Source organism: Pan troglodytes, chromosome 6, assembly GCF_028858775.2.
Source record: "Pan troglodytes isolate AG18354 chromosome 6, NHGRI_mPanTro3-v2.0_pri, whole genome shotgun sequence".
NCBI lineage: Eukaryota > Metazoa > Chordata > Mammalia > Primates > Hominidae > Pan > Pan troglodytes.
Genome location: NC_072404.2, coordinates 150,403,847 through 150,425,504, shown reverse-complemented (window position 1 = coordinate 150,425,504; position 21,658 = coordinate 150,403,847). Strand labels below are relative to the sequence as shown.

At 33.8% G+C, this 21,658-nt stretch overlaps 1 protein-coding gene across 18 annotated transcripts in view; it reads right to left on the bottom strand.

Moving 5' to 3' along the window:
• Positions 1–21,658, bottom strand: part of AGBL3 (AGBL carboxypeptidase 3) — a 148,859-nt gene that overhangs the window by 78,469 nt on the left and 48,732 nt on the right. For 10 of the 18 annotated variants that reach the window (XM_016958178.3, XM_016958179.3, XM_063815607.1 and 7 more), the window contains 4 exons: positions 19,419–19,581; positions 12,828–12,954; positions 11,407–11,507; positions 11,070–11,182 (listed from right to left, as the gene is read on the bottom strand). In XM_016958178.3, coding sequence (XP_016813667.3) covers positions 11,070–11,182; positions 11,407–11,507; positions 12,828–12,954; positions 19,419–19,581 — 504 coding nt within the window. The remainder of the gene's footprint in view (positions 1–11,069; positions 11,183–11,406; positions 11,508–12,827; positions 12,955–19,418; positions 19,582–21,658) is intronic. The other 8 variants (XM_063815609.1, XM_063815610.1, XM_063815608.1 and 5 more) reach the window with 3 other exon arrangements.

Below are 21,658 nucleotides of genomic sequence, written 5' to 3'. Positions count from 1 at the left end.
TTTATTGGTCTATTTGTCTGTTCTTTCTCTAGTACTGCACTGTTTTAATTGTGTAGCTTTATAGTAAGTCTTAAAGTCAAGTAGTGTAGGTCCTTAGATTTTTGTCCTTCTTCAGTATTTTGTTAGCTATTTCAGGTCTTTTACATACCCACACAAATTTTAGAATTAGTTTGTCTATAGCCACAAAATAACTTTCTGGGATTTTGATTGGAATTACATTGAGTCAAAAATCATGCCAGGAGGAACTGACATCTTAACAATATCATCTTCCTATCTATGAACACAAACTCTCTCTCCATTTATTTAGATCCTCTTTGATTTCTTTCCTCAGAGTTTGTAATTTTCCTCATATACATCTTTCACATATTTTGGTAGCTTTAATCCAAGTATTTTAAATTTTTGTGCTAGCATAGATGGTATTTTTTTTAATTTTAAATTCCAGTTGTTCGTGGCTGGTATATTGAAAGGCAATTGTATATTAACCTTTTATCTTTAAATCCTTCTATGATTATTAGTTTCAGGTTTTTAAAAAATTCTTTGATATTTTCTACATAGATAACCATGTCCAGTGTGAACAAAGATAAATATTTTAACTAAATTAAATTTAAAATACAACTTATCAATATTTGTAGAATGGTGCACAAGCAGTGCTTAGAGGGAAATTTATAGCATTGAATGCATACATCTGAAAAGAAGAAAGCTTTAAAATGAACAATCCAAGTGTCCACATTAGGAAATCCGAAAAAGGAGAAATAGAGACGTAATGCAAGCAGAAAAAAAGAAGTAATTTAAAAATCAGAGAAACTGAAAACAGGGAATCAATAATCAATGAACACAATGCTGCTGCTTTGAAAAGATCAATAAAATAGATAAATCCCTGGCCAGGTTAACCAAGAAAAAAGAAAGAACCCAACTTGCTAACATCAGAAATAAAAGAGGGGTCATTGCTACTGATGCTATGGAAATTAAAGAGATAAAGAAGGGATACTAACAACTGTGTCCTCATAAATGTTATAGCTTAGATGAAACATACCAGCTTCTTGAAAGACACAGTGTACCAGAACTCACACTGGGAGAGATATAGATCTAATAGATAGATATATAGATCTATATATCAATTAAAGAAATCGAATTGATAATTAGTGACCCTACAAAACAAAGCACAAGTCCCAGATGGTTTATTGTGGATTCTACCTACCATTTAAGGAAAAAAAATACTAGTTTTCTAAAATCTGTTCCAGAAAATAGAAACAGAGAGAACACTTACTTTTTCTAAAAGGCTAGCATTATCCTAATACCAAAAGCAGACAAAGATACTGTAAGAAAGAAAAACTACACCAATATGTCTTATGAACACAGGTGCAAAAATCTTTGAGAAAATATTAGCAAATTGAGTCCAACAAGGAATAAAAAGAATTATACACCATGACCAAATAGGATTTATTCCAGGTATGCCAGGTTGTTTCAACATTCAAAAATCAGTTGATGTAATCTGTCACATTAACAGGCTAAAGCAGAAAAAAAAATTATATCAATATATTTTTGACATAAAGCATTTGACAAAATCCAACACATATTCATGACAAAAACTCTCAGCTAACGAAGTAGAAGGAATCTTGTTCAACTTGATATCTACAGAAACCTTACAGCTAACATCATACATAATGGTGAGAAACTAGATGCTTTCCTGCTTTGAGGACAGGATAAGGATGTCTTCTCATAGCACTTCTACTCGGTATCATACTGGAAGTTCTAGCTAATACAGTAAGACAAGTACTATAATATGGTTCAGCACTTATGGTTTGTCCCCACCCAAACTCATGTTGAAATTTGATTCCTAATGTGCCAGTGTTGGGAGGTAGGGCCTAGCGGGAGGTGTTTGGGTCATGGGGGTGGGTCCCTTATGAATGACCGGGTTCTCACTCTTGTGAGACTGGATTAGTTGTGGTGATGGATTCATTCCCACAAGAGCGGGTTATTATAAAGCAAAGATGTCCCTTGGGTTTTTGCCTCTTTGCCTGTGTCCACTTCCCCTTTGACCTTCTCTGCCATGTTATGATGTAGCATCAAAAGCCCTCACCAGAAGCTGAGCAGGTGCTACCATCATGCTTCTTGTACTTCCTCACCTGCAAAACTATGAGCTAAATAAACCTCTTTTCTTTATAAATTACCCAGTTTTAGGTATTCTGTTGTAGCAACATTAAACAGAGTAAGACAATAAGAGAAGCAAATAAGAAGCTATACAGATTGATAAATAAGAAAACTCTCTGGGTTGTATTTTGGAAATAAGGAAACATACAAATATATGTGTGCATGCATATTTTTATAACTACAGTAATGTGTATACACACATATTTATGTTTTTAAGCATATTTTAATTATCTACCATTAAATATTTTCCTTTTTTGCCTAAGAAACTACATAAGTAGTTTATTATATTTACCACAATATCTGATTCAATGTGCATTAGAAAATATTTTTTCATTAAACAACATACCTTTTAAAGTTGCTTTATCTTTTTTATATTAATTGTAAAATATTGTTTGTCCTAGTGGTACTACTGTATTCTCTATAAGCAAATATTTTCCATTGCAAATCAGAAAATGTATCAATGCTTTTAAATCAAAGAAACTTCTACATTTCCTTATTTTGAAACACAATGCTTCCTTTTTCAGCAGCAGCTATAAAAGGAATTTAAGTTTCATTTGGAAAATTTCTCCTCTGCACTCACAATTTAAGTTCCAATGGATTTTATTTTACTTTGCTTCTCAGATACAGCTACAAGGTGCTTATAAAATGGCCTTCCAGGTAAATTTACTTATCTTTATTTCTGTGTTAGATCCAGCTTAAAGACAGCCAAAGGCAAGAGGACAGGCTGAGGTTAATTCATTGTAGGCCTTAAACTCCTCATTTGTAATATGGAAACTCCTAAAATTATATAGAAGGCTGCCACATATGGTTAGAAAGTTAAGGGTCTCTCAGTACTGACTTGATGTGTTTCACTTATGCCATCATAGAAGGTAACCAAATTTATGAAACAATAAAAGTAAACAAATTTTTAAATAATTAATATATCATAACTGTTGTTCATATCAGCCTTGATTTTGACACAGTAGGAATCTATACTGAAAGGTCTATGTTTTAAATTGCTTTATAATAGTATTTTCTATTTAATATATACTTATTCTTCTTAAAATCAAAGACATTGACTGGCAGACTATATTTTAAATGTCCATTTCCTATTTATTAGAAATGTTTTTATTTTCTTAAGACGAATTGTTAAATTGACAGTATCCATTAGAATCTTATCACATTTTTTAGGTCTCAGGAATAATTTAACTAAATCTTTGTCACAATACAGGAATTATTTTATTAAGTCCCATAGCAGATGGTCGTCCAGCTTTGGCTGAATCCTTTGTGTGTTTTGTTTTGTTTTGTTTGTTTTTTTGAGATGGAGTTTTGCTCTTATTGCCCAGGCTGGAGTGCAATGGCACGATCTCAGCTCACTGCAACCTCCGCCTCCCGGGTTCAAATGATTCTCCTGCCTCAGCCTCCCGAGTAGCTGAGATTACAGGCATGTGCCACCATGCCTGGCTAATTTTGTATTTTTAGTAGAGATGGGGTTTATCCATGTTGGTCAGGCTGGTCTCAAACTCCCAACCTCAGGTGATACACCTGCCTCAGCCTCCCAAAGTGTTGGGATTACAGGCATGAGCCACCCTGCCCGGCCTGGCTGAATCCTTTCTATAACAAGGTACTAACTACTTTCCACTAACCCTTCTCAGAATTAGCACTCATTATTAGGGAGTTCTTCCTTTTATTGTCCTGAAAGTCAGCTTCACGCATTTTTCACCCATCACTACTGGTGTGGCCTTGCTTTCTTAAGCAAAGAATGAAGCTATGCCTTCTACATGTTTCTGCATAAAAGTTCTTAAAATATTTGGACGCTTTCATTTAAAATTGGTTTATATCTCTGGAAAAAGTGGTTATTATGTTCCTTTTTCAAAAGGGCAATATACATAAGTAGCACATTTGTAATATTTCTGCACATGTAAGGATGAAGCTTTCTTCAATGTGTATCAGATGTTACAAAGTTTCCAAAATAACCAACATGGAATGATTCTGCAACCTCAAAAAACAGACTCCAGACTCCTGTAGAACATTGATTGGTGCTAGGAAATCAAGTTTATGTCCCAATTTACCATAAATTCCTGAATTTCTTAAAAGGTATTCTAGATAGATAACACATGATATATATTATTTATATAGTATTTTATAGCACAAAGTTATAGAGGATTTACTTACACATTATCTTATTTGATCTCACTTCTGTCTCTTATCCTCATTTAGAACCACATTTAAAAGTAAATCATTTTCAAATACCGCATGTTCTCACTTACAAGTGGGAGCTAAACTAAGGGTACACATGGATGTAAAGATGGAAACAACAGGCACTGGGGACTCCAAGATGGGGGAGGAAGGTGGGGGAGAGGGGTTGAAAAACTACCTATTGGGCACTATATTCACAATTTGGGTGATGGGTTCAATGGAAGCCCAAACCCCAGCATTATGCAATAAATACGTGTAACAAGCCCACACATATAGCCCCCCGAATCTATGGAAAAAAAGTGCTAATTGGAAAAAGTAGGCGATTTTCAAATGTTCCATCAGTAGAGGACAGACTGAGTAAATTATGATATATCCACCCTGTGGAGTACTACACAGAAATAAGGAAAACCCCTATGTACTGAAAAATCTACAGTGATTTCCAGAGTATTGTAAGTGAAAATAGCTAGATATGGAACAATGCTGATGGTATGCTACCTTTCGTATAAGGTACAGGGACATGAAAATATGTAGTTATTCACTCATATTTTTGAAGTAAAACAAAGAATAAGTAAAAAAAATTAATGAAAATGGTTACCCATGGAACAAGGGAGGAAACAGGGTACAGAAGGGGGGATGGGGTAGAATCAACACTTTTTTGAATGTTCCCTGTTATATGGTTTTGATGTTCTTATGTAAATGTGTTATATAATTTAAAAACAAAAAATTAATAGAAGTTATTCCTAAAAGTTAATATAATCAAAAACAAAGACACTTAACTGTCAGACTGGTAGCATAGCCACATAGAAAAAATAATCTCTTTCCTTTTAAAAAATACTTTATACTAAGCTTAAAAAGAATTACAAAGAAATGTTAAACTGCATTCAATAGTCATTTTATTGGTAGCATTATTATGGGTATATGATAGGAAAAGGAAGAAGCAGGTGAATATTTACCCTAAAGTAATTAGGAATGAAGATTTTTTCAGTATAAGAGAAGGGAGATACAAGTATAAAAAATAAGGAAGAATAAGTTCTATAATCTTAAATTTGAACTGGAAATATAATTATGAACTGAAGATTTTTTCTCATGAAAACACATATTTCCTAACTCAATCCCCTGGAAAAAAAAACCTAGACGCAATAATAACTATCATCTAGGCTATGTTATCTAAATATCCCTTTTTACTGAAAAGAACCAGGACTTCTGAGAGAAATGGCAGATTCCAGTTCTGGTGCAGGAAATGTACAAGATGAGCCTGGGAAATCTTATCATGGCTGAAAGTTACTGAAGACTATGAGAGTCATGTCAAAAAACACAGGCCAACTTAATCGGTCTTGTATTGTTGAGGTTTGGGAAAATTTGAGCATTCAAGTAATAATGACTGAAATTGATTAGAGCACATCCAATATTATATAAACAAACTCGAGCTCAAAATCATACTCTGCATCTGGAAACAAACATATTAGTCACCAGGGAAGGTTGCAGGGGCACTAACTCAAGACTGAAAAATGTGTAAATATAAGGGAAGAATCATACATTTACCTTTCCTGTAAGTACTGTACTCACCTATAAGTGGGAGCTTACAAAATTAGTACATTCTTTCTTCCAACTATATTCCTGTGGCATTGAATTTTCCAGTTATTATTCATTACCTTTTATTATACTGCTTTTGTGTCATCTCAATAAAAATGTCAGTTCTCTGTGGGTAGTGACAGCATTAGAAATAATTTGAAGAGAAGAAAAGAGAAAAAAACTATAAGACTAATAGAAAACAACAAAATGGCAATAGTAAATCTTCTATCAATAATGACCTTAAGTATAAATGGACTAAACTCAATCAAAGGACACAGAATGGCTGAATGGATTAAAAAAAGAGGACCCAACTACAATCTATCTACAAGATACTCCCTTTAGATTTAAGGAAATACGTAGACTGAATTAAGGGATGGGAAAATATTCCATGCTAAAATGGTAACTAAAAGAGAGCAAGAATAGCTATACTTATATCAGATAAAATAGACTTTAAGTAAAAAACTGTCATGAGAGACAAAGAAAGATATTATGTAATGATAAAAGGGTCAATCCACTAGGAAGATATAACAAATAAAAGGGCCAATCCACTAGGAAGATACAACAATCACAAATATATATGCAGCCGACATCAGAGCACCTAAATACATAAAGCAAACATTGATAGAACCGAAGAGAGAAACGGCAATACAATAATAGCAGGAGACTTCAATACCTCATTTCAATAATAGAATATCAACATAGATGATCAGTAAGGAAACAGAGGGCTTGAACAACATTATAGACCAAATGGATCTAACAGACATATACAGAACATTGTACCCAACAGCAGCAGGCTACATGGTCTTCTCAAGCACATCTGGAACTTTCTCCAGGATAGATCACATGTTAGGCCACAAAACAAGCCTTAACAAATTTAACAAACAAGTATTATTACTGACCGTAATGGGGTGAAACTAGATGAATAGCAGAAGGAAAACTGGAATATTCACATTCTCAAGTGTAAAGAAATTAAACGCAGAATCTTGAACAATCATTGGGTCAAAGTAGAAATAAAAAAGGAAACTAAGAACAATTTGAGACAAAAATGAAAACATAACATACCAGAATTAATGGGATATAGCAAAAGCAGTACTAAGAGGGAAATTTACTGTGATAAATGTATATATTTAAAAAAGAATAAAGATCTCAAAAAAGACCTAATTTTATACCTCGAGGAGATAGAAAAGAACAAACTAAGACCAAAATTAGCAGAAGAAAGGAAAAACAAAGATCAAAGCAGAAACAAAATAGAAAATAGAAAAACAATAGAAAGAAATCAGTGAAACTAAGAATTAGTTTTTTGAAAAGCCAAAATTGACAAACTCTTAGCTAAACTAATTATGAAAAATGGAGAAAACTCAAATAAAATAAAAAATGAAAGAGGAAACTTCATAGCTGATACTACAGAAATAAAAAGAATCATAAGAGACTGTTATGAACAGTGGTATAACAACAATCTAAATAGTCTGGAAGAAAAAGATAAATGCCTAGAAACATACAAATTACCAAGACTAAATTTTGGATAAATAGAAAGTCTGAACAGGCCTATAACTATTATGGAGATTTAACCAGTAATCGAAAATCTCTTAACAAAGAAAGCCCAGGATTAGATGGCTTCATTGGTGAATTCTATAAAATGTTTAAAGAATAATTAATGCCAATCCTTCTTAAACTCAAATAGAAGGAGAGTGAACTTTCAGTTCATTTTAGGAGGCTCACATTAACCTGATACGAAAGATCTAGACAAAGATACCAGAAGAAAAGGAAGCCACAGGCTAATATCCTTCATGAACATAGATACAAAAATTCTCAAGAAAATACTAGAAAACTAAATGTAACAACACATTAAAAGGATTGCCCACCATGACTAAGTGGGATTTATCCCTGGGATGCAAGTATGGTTCAATATATGCAAATCAATTAATTCGATAAACCATACAAACAGAATAAAGGATAAAAATCCATGATCCTCTCAATAGAGAAAAAGCAGCTGACAAAATTCAACATCCTTTCCTCAACAAACTAAGAATAGAAGGAAAGTACTTCAACATAATATAGGCCATATATGAAAAGCCCACAGCTAACAGCATACTTAAAGGTAAAAAACTGAAGGCTTTTACTCTAAGATCAGGAACAAGGCAAGGATGCTCACCTTGCCACTTCTATTCAACATAATACTGGAAGTCCAAGCCAGAGCAATTAGGCAAGAGAACGAATGAAAAGGCATGTAAACTGGAAATGAAGAAGTAAAATTGTCCCTGTTTCCAGAGGACATGATCTTATATATGTATATAGAAAACCCTATGGACTCCATTAAAAAAAAAAAACAACTGTGAGAACTAATCAATAAACTCAGAAAGTTACAGGTTACAAAATCTGCATACAAAAATCCATTGTGTTTCTATATACTAATAATGAACTACCTGAAAAGGTGATATCCCTTTTACAATATCCCATTTTACAAAATATCCCATTTACAATAGCACCAGAAAGAATAAAATAGGAATAAACCTAACTAAGACTTGTATAATGAAAACTATAAAACATTGATAAAAAAATTAAAGAAGACTGAAATAAATGGAAAGACATCCCCTGTTGGTGGATCAGAAGACTTAATATTGTTAAAATGCCTATACTACTCTAAGTGATCTACACATTCAATACAATCACTATCAAAATCCCAATGGCACCCTTTACAAAAATAGGAAAAAGAGTTCTGTGATTCATGTGGAAACACCAAAGACCATGAATAGCCACATCAAATCAATCCTGAGAAAAAATAACAAAGTGAGAGTCATCACTTTCTCTGATTTCAAATTAATATTACAAAGCTACAGTAATCAAATGAGTATGACACTGACAGAGACATCTATACTTACAGGATAGAATACAGGGCCCCAAAATAAGACCACACATATATGACCAAATAATCTTCAATACGGGTGCCAAGGATACACAATGGGAAAAGAATAATATCTTCAACAAATAATGGTGGGAAACTGGATATCCACATGCAAAAGAATAAAATTGGATACTATATAAGAAAGTCAACTCAAAATGGGCTAAACACTTAAATATAAGAGCTGAAACTATAAAACTTCCAGAAATGTAGGGGAAAAGCTCCATGGCACTGATCTCTGCAAAGATTTCATAGATACGACACCAAAAGCATAGGCAACAAACCCAAAACTAAACACACGGGACTACATCAAACTGAAAAGCTTCTGTACAACCAAGGAAACAATAGAGTGAAAAAGTGGCCTATAGAATGGAAAAAAAATGTGCAAACTATACATCTAATAAGGGGTAGTCTACAAAATATATAAGGAATTCCTTCACCTCAATAGCAAAAACCCCTATAACCTGATTTTGTTATAAAATGGGCTAAGTACTTGAATAGATATTTCTACAATAAGACACACTGGCCAACAGGTATATGAAAAAGTGCTCGACATCGCTTATCAGGGAAATGCAAATTAAAACACAATGAGATATCACCTCATGCCTGTCAGGATGGCTGTCATCAAAAAACCAAAAGACAAGTGTTAGGGAGAATGTGGAGAAATTGCAAACCTTGTACACTGTGGTGGGAATACAAAACAGTGCAGCTGCTATTGAAAACAGCACAGAGGTTCCTCAGAAAGCCTAAAAACAGAACTGCCATATGATCCAGCAGCCTTACTTCTGGGTATTTATCCAAAAGAACCGAAATCTAGACATTAGCATTCCTGTTTTTATTGTAGCACTATTCACAATAGCCATTATATAGAAACAACCTAAATATCTTTTGACAAATGAATGGATAAAGAAAATAAGACGTACCTATTCAGCTTTAAAAAAGAAGGAAATTCTGCAATAAGTTAACAACATGGATAAACAGCAAGGACATTACACTAAGTGAAATAAGCCAATCACAGAAAGACAAATACTGAATGATTTCACTTTTATGAAGTATCTAAAATGTCAACTTCATAAAATAAAAGTCAAATGGTGGTTTCTAGAGGGTGGTAGGGGAATGGGACTTTCAGTTAAGCAAGATGCATAAACTCTAGAGATCTGCTCTACAGTATTGTATGAAAAATAATAAAATATTGTACAGTTAATAATTTAAGAGGGTATATCTCATACTGTGTTCTTACCACAATAAAATGGAAAATAAAGAAGTAACAATTGACTCCAATGCTGGAAGAAGAAAAGCCACGAAACATATTCTTACCATACTGTCTAGCAACCATGCTCCTTGATATCTACTCAAAGAAGTCAAAGACTTATGTCTACACAAAAACCTGCACATGGATATATATAGCAGCTTTATTTATAATTGCCAAAACTTGGAGGCAACCAAGATGTCCTTCAGTAGGTAAACTGATATATAAACTGTGGTACATTCAGACAATGGAATATTACTGAGTGCTAAAAATAAATGAGCTTTTAAGCCACGAAAAGACGTGGAAGAAAATTAAATGCATATTACTAAGTGAAAGAAGCCAGTCTGAAAAGGCCACATACTGTGTGATTCTACCTATATGCCATTCTGGAAAAGGCAAAACTATGGAGACAGTTTAAAATATCTGTGGTTTCCAGGGGTTAGTAGGGAGAGATGGTTGAATAGGTGGATTCTTAGGGTGAATCCTTACAGTGAAAATACTCTATGATACTATAATAGTGAATACATATATTATACATTTGTCAAAACCTGCAGAATTAACACCAAGAGTGAAGCCTAATATATCCAATGGACTTTGGATGATAAAGACATGTCACTGCAGACTCATTAACTGTAAATAAGTACCACTCTGGTAGGGGATATATAGGAACTCTCCGTACTTCCCCTTCCATTTTGCTGTGAGTCTAAAACTGCTCTAAAAAGCTAAAATAAAGTCTATTAAAAAGAAAGAGAAAAACGAAAACAATAACCAAACAAAAACCAATTTCATATGTCTTTCACACACTATTCACAGTACACTGTACATAGTAATGTTCATGTTACTTGAATAAAATAATAAAGTCTTAATGAGGTCTGGCCAAAATAATGGGCATGGGAGAAATTTTCCACCACTTACAGTTGGGATTTTCAGTTGAGAATTGACAATAAAATGCTGGTATAATTATAAAGAACATAGTAAAACAGCACAACAAATTGCATTACTTCAGCAGCCTTGAGTTACCTAGACTCTACATCCAATGTAATGTCTATCACAGGTGTGTCTGAATCCTCAAAGACTTTTTCCAGGGTTATATGTCTTTCCATTTCTTCTAATTCTTTCAGGCACCGATAATACTAGGCAAAAGTAATAAATGAGCTCATTATGAAATAACTTTATTTCCTGATTAAACTATTTGAGTATTTATAGACACCTGGAACAATTGTTACTGGGAAATTAAGTGCCAAAACCCCAACAACACTGTTGGGACATTAAAAGGCAAACACTGCTTAGGCCCATAGTCAGCTTATGTTATCTGATAGGCTGGAGTCTGATGCATTACCAAATGGACTTTGCTTACCTTGGTCCGGTCGGGATCACAATAATCCAAGAGAGAATCACAAAAATGATATCCCATTGATTCCAGGTCTTTCGTGCTGAAATGAGTGCCTCGTTTGTTACCTAAAACATCAATAAGTTTATCCACCCTTGAGGGTAAGTTAATAATTTTTCTTAGCAGGTACATTGCAAAACAGTATAAACAAAACATTGATATGATTCCATATCCTATCCTTTAGATTTTTTTCTTCAGGACAGGTCATTTAACATCTCATTGCTTTCCCTTGTTCCTTTTCCACCATCTGGACCAAAGCTGATTTAACATACATTAGTACATGTTTTAAAGGCAGAAAAAAATTCAATAAGACAGTTATAGAATATTTGGTTGCCAGTTAGAAACAGTGGTAATAATCACTTTGAGAAAAACTCATGTAAAGATTTTATGAGAAAAGGTTTTCATCATCACAAATGTTATATCAGTATCAAAGTGCTTTGATTAAGAAAATGTGGCACATATACACCATGGAATACTATGCAGCCATAAAAAATGATGAGTTCATGTCCTTTGTAGGGACATGGATGAAATTGGAAATCATCATTCTCAGTAAACTATCGCAAGAAAAAAAACCAAACACCGCATATTCTCATTCATAGGTGGGAATTGAACAATGAGAACACATGGACACAGGAAGGGGAACATCACACTCTGGGGACTGCTGTGGGGTGGGGGGAGGGGGGAGGGATAGCACTGGGAGATATACCTAATGCTAGATGACGAGTTAGTGGGTGCAGCGCACCAGCATGGCACATGTATACATATGTAACTAACCTGCACATTGTGCACATGTACCCTAAAACTTAAAGTATAATAATAATAAAATACAATAAAAAAACAAGCTGAAAAGTACATATATGGATTTCTAGCACTTTAAGTTGATACATTTTTCTGATAATGTGACAATTATTTTAATATGGAGTATTCTAACCATGTTAGGATATGCTAGCTGTAACTAAAAGATTTCTTAAATGGGACTACAAAGCACACTTTTAATTTTTGTTCAGGGAACCAAGTGCTTTCATTTAAACATATATTGACCCCCAAAAGTCCATTTTGCCTTGCAAATAGCAAATCCAATAAAAAATATTTTAAAAAAATCTGTAGATATCCCCTTAAAAACAACAAGCATTTAAAGATTACCATATGAAACAACCAATTAGAGTATTCTGTTTATATGCTTAAATCTTCCTTTCTAAACAAAGGAAAATTATGAAATAGAGATACCATATTTTGAGAGTTTATTCATCCTGTTTATAGAATTGATTAAATATTAGTATTATTTAAATAGGAAGAAAGTACTATTGTCTGTACTGTTACATTTACATTAAATTATACATGTTTGGTTTAAAGCTTTGAGAGCTGTGAATGAGAACCCTTGGTCTTACCCAGAGTAGATCCACAAAAGGTGGCCTCCATGGTAAAGCTGTTCCTGATTCCCATTTTCCACATTACCACCCTTCCTGTTCCTTCTTTGCTCTTCTGGACATTAAACTTGCAAGCTGAGAATGAAAACTGAAAAGCAGCAAATAAAAATGAGACTCGTTGTTCTGGTACCTATATCTTTTTTTGAAAGTAGTATTAAAAATGATAAAGTGGTTATGCAAAGTCTATAATTCTCACTAAAGCTTCAGGAGCTAGTTTTTATTTCCTGACCTGTGGAAATATCTCATTTTAAGGATGATATGTTCACATTTCTGAGAACTATAGATTCTAATTCCTGCAATAAAATTTACTATTTTTATAGAAAGATATGTATATATCTTTATGTAACATATATATTCAAAATAAGTTCTTTTTTAATTTTTAATTTTTGTGGGTACATAGTTTATATATACAGGGTGTACATGAGATATTTTGATAGAGATATGCAGTATGTAATAATCACATCAGAGTAAATGGGGTATCCATCACCTCAAGCATTTATCCTTTGTGTTACAAATAACCCAATTATACTTTTACTTTTTAAAAAATGTATAATTAAATTATTATTGACTATAGTCACCCTCTTGTGCCATCAAATACTAGTTCTTATTCTATTTTTTGTACCCATTAACCATCTCCACTTCCGCCCTCCTCCACTACCTTTCCTAGCTTCTAGTAACCATCCTTCTATTCTCTGTCTCTACAAGTTCAGTTGTTTTAATTTTTAGCTCCCACAAATAAGTGAGAACATGCACAGTTTGTCTTTCTGTCCCTAGCTTATTTCATTTAACACAATGATCTCCAGTTCCATCCATGTTGTTGCAAACGACAGAATCTCATTCTTTTTTATGCCTGAATAGTACCCATTCTGTATATGTACCACATTTTCTTTATCCATTCATCTGCTAATGTACACTTAGGTTGCTTCCAAAAGTTGATTAATTCTTGATGCTGTTGGGATAAAATTTTATACTTTTAAAAAAGTTATAGGAAGCGATTCAATCTTCATGTTAGGAATGAAGATTAGTGTTGGAGATGTTCAAAAATAAAGATTCTTTATCTTCATATGAAAGACCATTTGAAATTATGCCCTGAAAGATTGTCTACAAAGAAATTTTTTGAGGTGCAATTTTATTTTTTCAGTAACATACAATAAAATTGACTTTTTGTGTTTCATTCTATGCATCTTTTTGTTTTTGTTTTTGAGGCAGGGTCTCTCTCTGTCACCCAGGCTGGAGTGCAGTGGTGCGATCATAGCTCACTGCAGTCTCAAACTCCTGGGCTCAAAGCTATCTTCCTACCTCAGTCTCCCAAATAGCTGAGACCACAGGCACTTACCACCATACGTAGCTATTTTTGTATTTTTTTCACAGAAATGGGGTCTTGCTATGTTGCCCAGGCTGGTCTCAAATTCCTGGCCTCATGCCATCCTCCTGCCTTGGTCTTCCGAAGTGCTGGGATTACAGGTATGGGCCACTGTGCCCAGCCTCATTTTATGAATTTTAACACACATATAGATTCCTGTAACCACCATCACACTCAAGATACAGAACAGTTCTATTATCCTAATAGGATAGTTATAGTCACACCCTCCTGCCACCTCTAACCCCTGGCAACCATTGATTTGCTCTCTGTCACTATAGATTTGCTTTTTCAAGACTGCTATATAAATGGAATCATATAGAATGTAATCTTTTGAGACTGGCTTCTTTCACTTAACCTAATACTTTTGAGATTTATCCAAGTTGTTGCATGTGTGAATATTCATTCCTTTTTATTGCCAAGTACTATGCCATTGTATGGGTGTACTAAAATGTATATCCATTTACCAGTTAAAGGACATTTTGGGTTGTTTGCAGCTTTTGGCAATTATGATAGCGTTGTTATAAATGTTTGTGTGTACAGGTTTATATATGAATGTACCTTTTCATTTCTCAAGGGTAAATACCTAGGAATGAGATTGCTGGATCATATAAGTGTACAATTTACTTTATAAGAAACTGACAAACTACTTTTCAAAATGATATACCATTTTGCATCCCCAACAAAAATGTATAGTATGAGAGTTCCAGTTACTCCAAATTCTTATTAGAACTTGGGATTGTCAGTATTTTTATTTTAGCAATTCTAAAGGTATATAATTGTATCTCCTCATGGTTTTACTTTGCAGTTCCCTGAGGGCTACTGATGTCAAACATCTTTTCATGTGCTTATTTGCCTTCACATATCCTTTTTGGAAACGTGTGTATTTAAGATTATTGCCATTTTTAATTGGGTTTTATTACTATTCAGTTATTCTGGATAAAAGTTCTTTGTGAGATATGTGATTGAAAATAATTTCTTCTACCTGGAGGTTATCTTTGTATTCGCTTAGCAGGATCTTTAAGAGAGCAAAAGGATTAATTCTGATGATGTCCAATTTATCAATTCATTACCATCCAATGGATAATGCTTTTGGTATTTTCTAAGAAATTTTTGTCTAATTCCATGTCATAAAAATTTTCTTCTATGTTTTCTTCTAAAAGTTTTACAGTTTTACATTTAAGGTTTGAGGGTTAGGTGAAAGTTTTTTGTTTTTTAGATGGTTGTTCAATTGTTCCAACACTTATTTATTTAAATGTTTCTTTCTCCATTAAATTTCCTGTGCACCTTTGTCAAAAGGCCATATGTATATGGGTCTATTACTAGACTTGCTATTCTGTACCACTGCTCTTGGTGTTTACACAGTTCCTATTAACATACTATCTTTATTACTGTAGTTTTATACTGTCATAAAATTTGATAGTGATTCCTTCAACTTTATTTTTTAAAATTGTTTTGCCTATTCTAGTTCCTTTGCATTTCCTTATCCATCTTAGAATCAGCCTGTTTATATCTATAAACAATTATGCTGTGATTTTGTCTGAAACTCTGTTAAATCTACAGATCAACTTGGGGAGTTGATATTTTACTGTGTTTAGTCTTCCAATCCATAATACAGCACGTTGTCTCCATTTCTTTGGGCCCTTGATTTATTTCATCAGCATTTTTAAGGCTCCAGCATATAGAATCTGTACATTTTGTTAGATTTATAACTAAGTATTTATTTTGAAGCTAAGATAAAAATGGTATTGTTTTTAACTTTGGTTTCCAATTTTTTCATTGTGAGTATACAGAAATGCAATTGTTTTTTGTGGGTTGATCTTGTATCCTACGACCTTGCTTAAATTCCCTTGTTCTAGTTTTGTGTGTGTGTGTGTGTGTGTGTGTGGTGTGTGTGTGTGTGTGTGCATGGATCACTTTGGATTTTCTGTGTAGATAATTGTACCACTGTCATCACTTCTTTCCAATCTGTCTGCCTTCTCCTTTCTTTTGCCTTTTTGAACTGGTTAGAAATTCCAGTACAAGGCTGCATGAAGTGGGGAAGAGTGGACATTCTTGTCTTCTTCCTGACCTTGGGCAGAAAACATTCAGTCTTTCATCAACTATGTTGTTAGCTGTAGAGTTTCTTGTAGATGTCCTTTATCAGGTTAAGGAAGTACACTTTTATTCATTATTTGCTGAAAGTTTTTTTTTTTCATAACAAGATGCTGAATTGTGTTAAAAACTTTTTCTATATCAATTGACGAGATCACACAGTTTTTCTTCTTTCAACTCTTAACATAGTGGATTACAATGATTAATTTTCAAATATGAAGCCAGCCTTATATTTTGGGATAAACCCCATCTGGTCATGGTCTATTACTCTTTTTATATATTGCTGGATTTAATATGCTAATATTTTGGTGAGAATTTTTGCATCTATGTCCATGAGGGATATTAGTCTGTAGTTTTCTTTTCTTGTACTATGTTTGTCTTGTGTTGGTATCATGGTAATCCCGGGAAAGATTGCCTTTAAATTTTTGGTAGAATGCCTCAGTGAATCCAACTGGATCTTGATATTTGTTTTCTGGAGTTTCTTTTTGAAATGCTTTTCAGGACTATTCAGATTATTTCACCTTGGGTGAGTTTTGGTAGTCTGTAGTTTTCAAGGAATTGGTTCATTTCATCTAAGTTGTTAAATTTATGTGCATAGAATTGAATTTCCCCTTATTGTCCTTTTAATGCCTGCAGGGTCTGTAGTGATACCTCTCTTTCATTCTTGATATTGGTAAGTTGTGCCATCATTGCCTCCCCCTCCTCCTCTTTCTCTTCCTCCTACTTTCTCATCAATCTTGGTAAAGTTTTATCAGTTTTACCAATCTTTTCCAAGCACAAATGTTGCTTAATTGATTTTTTTTCATTGTCTCTCATTTTCCAATTTCATTGACCTGCTTCTCTTTATTATCTGCTTCCTTCTGCTTGGTTTATTTTACTCTTCTTTTTCTATTCTTAATGTGGAAACTTAGATTACTAATTCAAGACCTTTGTTCTTTTCTTTTTTGAGATGAAGTCTCACACTGTTGCCCAGGCTGGAGTACAGTGGTACGACCTTGGCTCCCTGCAACCTCTGCCTCCTGGGCTCAAACAGTCCTCTTGCCTCAGCCTCCCAAGTAGCTGGGATTACAGGCACACACTGCCATGCTTGGCTAATTTTTGTATTTTTAGTAGAGATGAGGTTTCACCATGTTGGCCAAGTTGGTCTTGAACTCCTGACCTCAAGTGATCTGCCCACCTTGGCCTCTCAAAGTGCTGGGATTATAGGCATGAGCCATTGTACCCAGCCTATTCTTTTCTAATATAAGCATTTCTTGCTATACATTTTCTTCTAAGTGCTACTATTTAGCTGAATTTCATGTTACATATTTTCATTTTCTTTCAGGTGAAACTATATTCTAATGTTCCTTAAGAGTTCCTCTTGGGCCTAAGGATTTTTTAGAAATGTGGTTTAATATCTACATGTTTGTAGATTTTCCTCTTTTATTGATTTAGTCTAATTTCATTATGCTTAAAAACATACTTGTGTGATATTAATTATTTTAAATTTGTTAGTATTTGTTTTAAACCAGGATGTGATTTATGTTGGTGCTGTTCCATGTGCATTTGAATATAATGTGTATTCTGCTGTTTAGTAGAGTGTCCTATAAGTGTCAAATCCAGTTGGTTGATCCTTGCCTACTGTCTATCTACCAGTTCCAGATTAATGTAAGAGGTATTTAAAATCTCCAACTATAATTGTGGATTTTCACAAAAAGATTTTTTTTTTTTTTTTTTTTGAGACAGAGTCTTGCTCTATCGTCCAGGCTGGAGTGCAGTGGCGCCATCTCGGCTCACTGCAAGCTCCGCCTCCTGGGTTCACACCATTCTCCTGCCTCAGCCTCCTGAGTAGCTGGGACTACAGGCACCCGCCACCAAGCCCAGCTAATTTTTTGTTTTTAGTAGAGACGGGGTTTCACTGTGTTAGCCAGGATGGTCTCGATCTCCTGACCTCGTGATCCACCCGCCTCGGGCTCCCAAAGTGCTAGGATTACAGGCGTGAGCCACCGCGTCTGACCCAAAAAGATTTTTATAAGAAACATTTAACAGAAAACCTAGAAATAGGAGCCTCTATGTTTTAAGCAACCTTTAGATGATGTGGAAGGCCTGTTTAAGCTGCAGAGTGGTGGTTTGAGTTATTTAAGAAATTGGTCCATTTCATCTAAGGCACAACAGGTTAGAGATCTAAAACCCTAAGAAGCATGTCAATAGACAAACATCAAAATATCTTAGTAACACAGAATTATTTTATAGGAGTAATAAACTATACCTAAGAGTATTGACAGTATAAATTTACATAGCAATAGCTTCAGCTATGGGTTTGGGTTTTCCCGTCTTTCTTTCTGAGGAAATGAATCCTCTTTGGCGAACAAACCTGTTCTTTCTTTAAATAGCTATTTTTATCAGATCATCCTTTCCTTTTTATGTCTTTGGGCCCCAATTATCCCCAAAAGACAATTAGTTCTTCTCCAGTAAGTCCTTTATAATTGAATTGGTTGGTTGAGAACTTAAAGGAAAGTCTGCAGGAATTTTCTTTGCTATGTTAACATCTTTTTCCTAAAGAATGATTAAAATACAATTTTCACATCTTGGTAAATGAGGCTCCAATATTTCCATAGTTTGTGAAAATAATGATATACTTTATTCTTTTCTCATTCTAATTTCTATATATTTTTAAAATATTGGTTATTGGATTAAGTTTTTTCCTGGCAAAATTCTAATAAATACTTTGAAGAAACTGTTACACATTTCTTAAGAATATACATTTCTTAAGAAATTAATCTGTATAATTTAGGCACTCAGTGACTATTTAAACAATAAAAAAAAAACCCTAAAATTGATTGATAAAAATGACTAATAGAGGAAGCTTTCAAAAGGTAAAAGAGCAGTGGTATTATGGTGGTAGGTTTGGGGGCATTTTTGCCTTTTTTCCTCATATTTTCAAATTATTGCTCACTAAGTAGTTCTATATAGTTGCTTTCTTATTGTCAATTGTATAAACTGGTCAAACTAACTAAAAAAAAAGCAGTTTGGAATAGTATTATCCACGTGGGCCATTCTGCTATCTCACATGGGCAACATTTGATAAAGGAAAAGTTAATACCTTAAAAGGTGCTTACTTTATCTGGACAATTTTTGCTTAGCATAAGTGGGAAGATTCGTTGCTGTAAGTATAATGTCTTAGATCTGTCACTACCATCACAGCCATACATGAAGATGTTCTCTTTCCTACTATGGCCATGAAGATCACAGTATAAAATAACCTCTCGTTTCTCCATCAGTCTGCCAGGAAGAAAGATAAGTTACTAACTTTTATCTCTGCATTTTTCTATAGGTACAACTATGGATTTATAAGTGTAATATCCAAATAAATACAATTTCTTATATCCTAGCTTTCTCTTATCTATATTGCATATTATTAATATACAATTTTTTAAATCTACAATAATTTATTAACTATATAAATATCTGAATGCAGGCCGAGCGCAGTGGCTCATGCCTGTAATCCTAATGCTTTGGGAGACTGAGGCAGGTGGCTTGCCTGAGGTCAGGGGTTCGAGACCAGCCTGGCCAATGTGGCGTAACCACCTCTCTACTAAAAATACAAAAATTAGCTGGGTGTGGCGGCACATGCCTGTAATCCCAGCTGCTTGGGAGGCTGAGGCAGGAGAATTGCTTGAACCCAGGAGGCAGAGGTTGCAGTGAGCGAAGACAGCATTACTACTGCACTCCAGCCTGGGCAACAGAGTGAGACTCCGTCTAAAAAAAAAAAGTCTGCATGCAGTAGCCTTCCATTATAAGGACAAAATTTACCTTACTCCCAAGACTTTCTCCAACAAGATCTCTCTGCTTTATTATTTTGATGTTTTCACTCTTGCCTTTGCCCATTACCTTTCACATATTTTCTTTCTGACTGAAATATCTTCTTTCTCTATCTTTGTAAATGTAAATACTACCTGCCATCCTTCAATACTGACCTTATGTCTCACTTCCTTTCTAATTTGTCAAGGCCACAGAGCTTTCTCTTATTGAGCTTCGGTAGCACTTAAAGATATTGGTACCATTTGCTTGGCCCTTGTCTAGGAAAGTTTTTATATTTTTCATATTCAAGCTTATTAAGAATGGGGAATGCTTCAAATCATCTAGAACAGTGCTATGCACATAATAAGTACCCAAATATTTGTTAAAAATTGAGTGCTTGATGACTTGGTGCTGAAGCCAATTAATATTTAACCCTTGATTAGTGTGGTGATTAAGTTATTATTTTGAGAAAAATGGTGCCAAAGTTTGAATTGACTTTTTCTGATAAATTTCTAACAAATATCTAAAAAAAAAATTACACATTCCTGAAGAGCACAACCTTTGGTCTATATAATTTAACACTCAATATAAAAATAACAAAACAAAAAATAAGTCCCTCAAACTGATTGATAAAATGACTAATATTAATAGAAGAGGCTTTAAAAAGTAAGAAAGCGTGGTGTTAAGGTGGTAGGATTATTACTTAACTAATCAAAATTACATATACTATTTGCTATATCTGGAAAGATAAACACCAAAATGTTAGCAATAGTATTTATAATATTATGAAATACATTACATTTGTAACAAAAATACTAAAACCTAAAATATAAACATTCAAAGCATTTTGCTTCTATTAGAAACCATACTGCTTTAAACTACAGTGAAATTACAAACTAAAATTTATTATGTGTTAATTTATTGCCCTTTTCTCATTTGCTGCCTAATAAATTCTCATTGATAACATAAGATTGATATAAAGCCACTAAATGATAGTTACAAGTTTCTAGAAAACTAACTAGATTATAAGGCATGAATATCAAGTTAAGTTCTTAAATATGAAACATGCTGTACATTTTTAAGCCACAAATTCCTCAGTCTTTCAGTTTCTTATAAGCAAGTCAAAAGGAACTTTACTTCTAACAGATTAATTTCCAAAGAGATGGTATTACTTCTGAAGTGAAACAGGACATTAGGGTCTCTCATCTTACATTAATTTGAATAACTTTAGAAACAGTTTGGATTTTCTTTTTACCCATAGGTAAACAGAAATACTTAGTATAAGATTTTACTCATAGGTATCTTTATGGGTAAAAAGATATTCTACTTATGTTATACTAAGTATTTTATACAAAAATCTACTCTCTTATTCTAATATGCTTTAAATATACTTAATCTTATATATACTTACAGCTGCTCACCTTTCCACACACATGTGACTGACTTCTTATCCTACTTACCTGTGTATGATTAACTGGATTAAGATATTTCTCTTTCTTGGAAGTCTTTTAGAAACTTGCTGAATAGACTCCTGCCTTAAACTTCTTACAAGACATTC